Source organism: Bison bison, unplaced genomic scaffold, assembly GCF_000754665.1.
Source record: "Bison bison bison isolate TAMUID 2011002044 unplaced genomic scaffold, Bison_UMD1.0 scf7180017864516, whole genome shotgun sequence".
In the NCBI taxonomy this organism is placed as follows: Eukaryota; Metazoa; Chordata; class Mammalia; order Artiodactyla; family Bovidae; genus Bison; species Bison bison.
In genome coordinates this window covers 5211129-5217889 of record NW_011495069.1, presented here as the reverse complement: position 1 = coordinate 5217889, position 6761 = coordinate 5211129, and the positions used below count along the sequence as shown (strand labels likewise).

The following is a 6761-nucleotide window of genomic DNA, read 5'->3' as shown; positions in this document are numbered from 1 at the left end:
GAATTCCGGCCAAGCTCTTCCCAGCCTGGCCCAAGGTCATTTGTTCGGGGAAGAGAGGCAGCTTCTCCGCCCTGGGTGCCCCGCCCTCGCGGCTCTGAGCGGGGAGCTTGCGGAGACTGAAGGACAACGTTCCTGGTGAAAGCAGATTACCCGGCATGGGGCCTGCAGGGCGGGGCGGCACTGTGGTGACAGGTCCATCAGGCGCCTCGGCTCGCGTCTCCTCTCCGAGGGGATGTTTCTGGGGGCTGCTGGTGACAGGCCCGGGGCTGTGGAGGCAGTGCTGATGACAGGGAGACAGCCTGGCCCCTCGCCTGGAGACAGTGATGGGCAGGGGCTCTCAGCCTCTCTGATGCCTCCTCCCCAGGAGCCCCAGGAATCGCCCTCTTCTGGTTTGGGACCACCCAGTGAATCCACCCCCTCTTTAACTCCATCATGCCAGGACGGGTGTCTGCCCTGGGTGCCCCCTCTCCCCTCTCCAATCTCGCTTCTGACCGCAGGCAGGGTGACCTTTCTCAAGCACCACTCTCCCCTGCTTACCGCTGCAGGCACCCCGAGGTCCCAGGAGAAAGCCCTGCTCCTTGGCCTGAGAAGCGAAGCCCTTCGAAGTCTGGCGCCTGCTCCTTCCCTGCCCTCTTCTCCTGTCTGCCCTGGGCCTCTGTGCACCCTCCCCTTGTCTTGCCATTTCCCCACGGGGCCCAATTCTACTTCTCCCGAAGGTCTAAGCTTGGACGTCACCTCCTCCCTGAAGCCTTCCCTGAACTGCAGTCTGAAAGGCTAGGTAGGGTGCCCCCTCCCCCAGCATCCTGGCATTTACCCCTTTGCTCATCCTCACCTCCTACAGCAGCTCACGGGGAGGAGTCTCAAGTTGTGCAGGGCCTGTGCTCAGTGTTGTGTTCACGTCGCCTCGTTCCACCCTGGCACCCCCTAGAGTGTGCGAAATGCCTGTTCGTCTGTGGCATGCACCTTACGATACTTGAGTGCCTTGTGATCACCCACTTTTTAAAGGAGGGGATGGGGGGCTCCAGATGGGAATGATGTCTTCAGAGGCACCAGCGGCTAAGTGGCTGATGTGAATCAAGACTTCAAAACTTCTGATTACCCACTTCTAGCGCACATCCTGGGCTTCTCTTGTGGCTCAGCTGGTAAAGAATCCTCCTGCAATATGGGAGACCTGGGTTTGATCCCTGGGTTGAGAAGATACCCTGGAGAAGGGGGAAGGCTAACCCATTCCAGTATTCTGGCCTGGAGAATTCCATGGAGTTCTGCCCCGGAGACCGAGTACACATCTTACCTTTGATATCTCGGCTTCTGGGGGCTTCTGAGGGGTCCTGAGCTCTGGCTGGAAGCAGCCCTGGGCAGTCTGACTGTAGCCAGGACCATCCCTCCTGGCAGCCCTGAGCCTCTGGGGACCCGACAGAAGTAGTTCTGAGCTACTTCCAGGGAAGGGCATACACTCTTCCCAGTGCAGCCAGGAATTCTCAGCCTACTCCTGGGACTCTCAGCTCCATTTCGGCAGCCCCTTAACTGACTCCGGAGTTCCTGACCTCACCCAGCTATGACCTCCTGGTTTCCAGATCCTGGCTCTTGCTCGTCCCCCATCCCTATGTCCATATGCAGATCCTGCCTTTGGCTCCGCCCCTAACCCCGCTCCCTCCAGCCTGCTGGCTCTGTGTGGGGCAGCTGGGGATAAGCCTGACCTGGGACCCCACCCCAGGGCCTGCCCCGCCCTCAGCCTGGGCTTCAGGCTTGTTCTGCCAGCCTGTTCCCCCACCAGAGCTTTGAACCCCACCTCCTCTCCGCACCACCGCCGAGGGGCTGGGGGAGCTGGGGATGATGAAGTCGTCTCGGAAGGAGGAAGCTAAAGATGTAAACGAGCCCGTGAAATCTCTGATGACAGCCGTGACCACAGTGGCTCCAGCCATTAAACACGGAGCTTTAACGGCCCCCGAAATACACCTGGGGCACTTGTCAGCAGCTCCTGCTCGTCACACGTGCACATGTGAACCGAGCACACGCGTGCACGCACACAGGCGCAGCGAACAGCACAGAAGGGGAGAATAGGAAACCCTGGCAGATGGTTTCGGCAGTCCCCCTGGCCTCAGGGTCCAGAGTTGGGGGTCCAGGCATCCTTTCATAGTCTGCATCCCTCGTGGCCTCTTCCCCTCTCAGATCACACTTTATCTTTGCACAGCACTCACTTGTCTCCTGTATGCTTCTGAAAGGGCCTTGGTGTGGCTCAGACACTGTCTGATCCCTGCCCCTCCCCTGTCCACAGCACAGCCTCCAAACGTGCAGCACAGTGCCCAGCACACAGCTGGCAGAGGAGATGTGTGTAGGCTGAATGCGTTAGGTTTCAGCAGCATCAGAGATTCCTAACCAAGACCCTCATGCTTTGAGGCTCACTTGATCGCATTGAAAGTGCTGGATGAGTGCTCTGGGCTCTGAGTTCTGGCCTTGACACTAACTTGGGTGTGACCTTGGCTTCTTGTGTGACCAAGGCATCCTCCTCTGTAGTGTCAGCTTCATTAACTGAGAGGTCCCCGGGCTGCCCTGGTCGCCAGAGCATCTGTGATGGTCGCCTGAATCACGTGGTGAATGTTGGTTGGCGTGTGGTCCCTGCAGCCTGACCAGGGATGATGGCCTGGGCGCTGTGGACACTCAGAGCCTGCAGGACCAAGGAGGCTCTGTTAGGGGTGTTCCTGTGTCAACAGTCATTTTGTTCACATAGCATTTAGAGCACATTGTAGGTACTCAGGGTAGTCTGGCTAGTCTGAACTCAGCCATCAAATCCTGGAAGAGTGAATTTTCAGGCAGCATTTGGAAAACCCTTCTTCTGTATCAATTCCCCACCTAGAGAGTTCTGCATCCTGGCTCTTGATTACCTCTTCAGCCACGGGTCTCACCACGCCTCCTTCCCCATGCTAAGCAACAACCACTCTGAGCTTCAGTGTCCCCAGGCTGCCGCAGTCTCCCCGGCTCCCCTCTGCCAGTCCCTCAGTGGGTACACTCCTCTTCCCCTAGCCCCACTCCTTTGCCTGGTGAACTCAACTTCAAGCTACTCCAACTGCAGGCGTCCAGAAAGCCTTCCTTGGCTCCCTGCACCTGGGTTGGGTGCATCCTCAGACTCACAGTGTCCTGAACTTCTGCCATCACTCGTCACAGTGACGAGTCCATGCGAGGTGCCTTTTCCAGCCACCTAGGACTTGGGAGAGCCGGCTGGTGTCCCCTTCAAGGGAAACTCAAGGTTGGTGGGTTCTGGCTGCCCTCCCACCCTCTCACTGGTTCCCACCTCATGATTTGAGCGTCCACCTGGCTCTTCAGCGCCTGCCAAACATGGCCATTTCTGGGGCCAAGGCCCCTCCCCGGGCTGCCTGCCCAGAGGGCTCCAACCCTGTGCCATAGGCAAGCTCAACTGAGGGCTGTCCTACAGCACCGGGCACAGGGCTGGTGCACAAAAGCCAGCCATGCCCTCGTGGGTATGCCTTTTCCAAACACAGTGGGCCCCCTCTCTCATGCTTCCAAGGTCTTCGGGGCTCCGTCTCCCCATCTCAGCCTCATAACTTTTGCCCTTTCCAGGAGGCATCTTTCAGTGATAACCGGAAGCAGAGTCCAGGGACTTTGAAAGTTCCTGAGCAGAAAACTGCCTGTCCTAGCTTGTGACAAGACCAGATGCAAAGGATTATCTGCAGTGGGAAAGGTCAGATGGGTGGGGGGACAGTAATGGTGGGAAAGCGGGCAGACCCGGAGCGGGGAGGGGAGGCCAGGCCGGAGGAGGGAAGGGTGACGCGCCCTCGTCTGCAGACATCTGGTCACAGGGGCGGGCCAAAGGCTGCTGGGAAACTGAGCTCTGACCGTGGGTGAAGGGCAGGCTCAAGACTGAGCGCTAGGCCCTGGGGCGGGGACACTGAGGGGCCAGCAGCGGTGGGTGGGGGAGAGCCCTGCGGAGGAGCCTGAGTGAGATGCTGTGCTCCTCTGGAACGTGGAGGTGATCCCTGCAGCTCTTCTCAGGGTAGTTCTGAGGCCACAGAGGTCCAGGTCTGAGAGGCAGGCCTGGCGTGTGCGTGTTTGCTGTGATCGAGATGCTGCTTGGCTACCCACGCTTTTGCTCTTGCTGTTATCGTGATGGTGGTTCTTTATCGAGCCGTGAGCTGGCCCTAGTCATGTGATGGCTCATTTAATCCTTGCCACACCATGTGCGTAAATACTCTCACCCCACCTGGGGGGCCAGAGGAGCAGGGAGCTGGGGAGGAGATGAGGGACCTGGAGGTGGAGTCTGTGCAGAGTCGAGGTCACGCCCCCCCATTCCCTTGCCTCCGGCTCTCCGTCATCCTCTCTGCACCGTGGCATGGGTGATCCCCTGGGGAGGGGTGGGAAGCCTGTGGGGCAGTGGGATCTCAGCCAGCGGAGCCTGGTGGCTGACCCCGGGAGTGTCCGGGGGTCGGGGTGGGGGACCCATGTGGCAGGGCAGGTCTGGGGTGGCCTGGCTCAAACCCTCCGCCGGCCCCTCGGTTTCCAACAGAGATTCGTTTAAGAGCAATGGCCAGCTTGCTCGGGGACTTCAAAGATAGTATTTGATGAGTTTTAGCAGCTTCAGCAAAACTCTAATTTGAATTTCAGGCGCTGGTGTGTGATTTCCTCGGTGACAGCTCCGAGGGAGGCTGGGGCTCGGCTGTCATCCGCTGGGGCCCTCTCGCTGGCCGCCCACCTTCCCGGGGAGGAGGGACAGGAGGAGCCGGCAGCCCGGGCTCCACTGAAGCTCAGGGAGGAGGAGAATAAACAAGAGACAGGGAGAGAGGGGGCTGGGGGGCGATGAGAGCAGACACCAAGGAACAGAGAGAGGACGGAGAGACTGGAGGGGCTGAGGGCAAGGTTAGGGACCCCGGAGGACACCCCAGACATGCGGGGAAAGACGGGAAGGCCCAGAGGAAAACAGGTGAGCGGAGGGAGAGAGAAAGAGACAGAGAGAGACGGGAAGGAACAGAGAGACAAGCCAAGAGCCAGACTCAGGGGGTGAGCGAGAGAAAGAGCAGGGAGGTGGAGACAGAACTGCCAGGAGGAGGGTGGGAGAGGGAGCGGGGAGGACAGACAGACGGACGAGAATTATGGGCAGACGCTCTTTCACTGAGGGTGCGCAGGGCCAGGCCCGGGGGCCCTGGGGTCCCAGAGATCGAGACAGGGGAAATGGGGGTTGGGGGTGAGACTTGGTTCAGGGCGCTGGGTGCGGCAGGAGAAGAAAGTTCTGTCTCCCAGCCTCCCTTCCCCAGCACCCTCCCGCCCCCACCTTAGCTGAGGGTCTTAGGTCCTATGTCTCTGGGTCCCAGAGTCCAGCTCTGAACCCAACCTCTCTCCACTGTCCTGATCCCCAGCCGTGGGGCAGCTCGCGAGCAGGATGATAATGCCTGGTGCCAAGGCTGTGTGTGGGTCCCGAGTGCATTGTAGCCAACCCACCCTCCCCACCGCCCCACGTACCCACACACAGACACGCACGATGGGTGAGAAGGAGCCAGAAAGGGAGAGGCAGAATGAAAGAGGAATCGAGGTGCAAGGGAAAGAGTCCCTTCTTCTCTCTGAGCCTCAGTTTCCTCCTCTGGGCAAAACCAGGATCCAAATTCCCACCTCTCACTGGGCTCTTGCCAGGGTAAATGAGATGAGTCCTGTAACGGGTTTAGCACCTGGCTCAATTGGATCTGAGCTGAAGGGGACCCATGCCCTTGGAAAGAGACCCTGGGTTCTGAGATCTGTCTTCCTCGTGATGTCTCCCCTCCTGGGGGAGAGGAAGGCAGTGCCCCTCTCCCCTGCGTGACCTTCAAGGCCACAAGGACCATCCCCCAGCCTCAGAACAGAGCTCTGGGTGTCACAGGCCCTGTATAGCTGTCATCCAACTGGGCTCTGGGGAGTCAGTGAGAGCAGAGGCTGGGGGCAGGATGAGATGAGAACTCCAGCCCGGCATGGGTCGCGCAGGCAGCCACTAGCCCCGTGTGGCTACAGAGCCCGTGAAAAGCAAGTAGTTTGAATTGAGATGATTTAGCATGAAGAAAATGTCAACTATTTCGTTAGTATTTTTATATTGATTACACGTTAAAATGAGAATAATTTCGATGTTCTGGGTGAAATAAAATATATGGTTAAATTGAGATTTCCCTGGTTGTCCAGTGGTAAAGAATCTGCCTGCCAATGCAGGGAACATGGGTTTGACCCCTGGCCCAGGAAGATTCCACACGCGACTAAGCCCATGTGCCTGCAGCTGCTGAGGATCTTGAGCCTGGAGCCCATCTCTGCAAGAAGAAAAGCCACTGCAGTGGTAGCCCTGCACGCCGCAACTGGAGAGCAGCCCCCAGTCGCAGTAACTAGAGGAGCCAATGCACTGCAATGAAAACCCAGCACACACTCCCCCCCCAAAAATATATATATAGTTAAATTAATTTCTTCTGTTTCTTCTTATTCTTTTAACACAGCTATTGTAAAATTTAAAATGGCACCTGTGGGGACTGCCCTGGTGGTCCGGTGGCTAAGACTCCAAACTCCCAAAGCAGGGGGCTCAGGTCCCACCCCTGGTCAGGGAGCTAGATCCCACACGCCATGACTAAAGATCCAGCGAGCCAGAACTAAGACCAGTGTGGAAATAGATAAATAATGCAGATATTTTTATAAGGGTGACACGTGTGGCTTGTGTTCTGTTTCTCCTGGTCTCAGAACATCTGAGCTGGAAGAATCATTAGCTCTCGTGGTATAGGTTGGGGGCGGGGGCTGGGGCTTGCTCC

At 58.0% G+C, this 6761-nt stretch overlaps 1 protein-coding gene across 1 annotated transcript in view; it reads right to left on the bottom strand.

The window, feature by feature from the left end:
* The window catches only part of EPHA8 (EPH receptor A8), a 46934-nt gene extending 43784 nt beyond the window's left edge, over window positions 1-3150 (bottom strand). Inside the window, exons 1-4 of the mRNA XM_010830237.1 lie at window positions 3130-3150; window positions 2629-2665; window positions 1790-1858; window positions 151-266 (exon numbers count right to left, since the gene is read on the bottom strand). Of these exons, the coding sequence (XP_010828539.1) occupies window positions 151-266; window positions 1790-1858; window positions 2629-2665; window positions 3130-3150 (243 nt within the window). The remainder of the gene's footprint in view (window positions 1-150; window positions 267-1789; window positions 1859-2628; window positions 2666-3129) is intronic.
* Between the last annotated feature and the right edge of the window lie 3611 nt (window positions 3151-6761).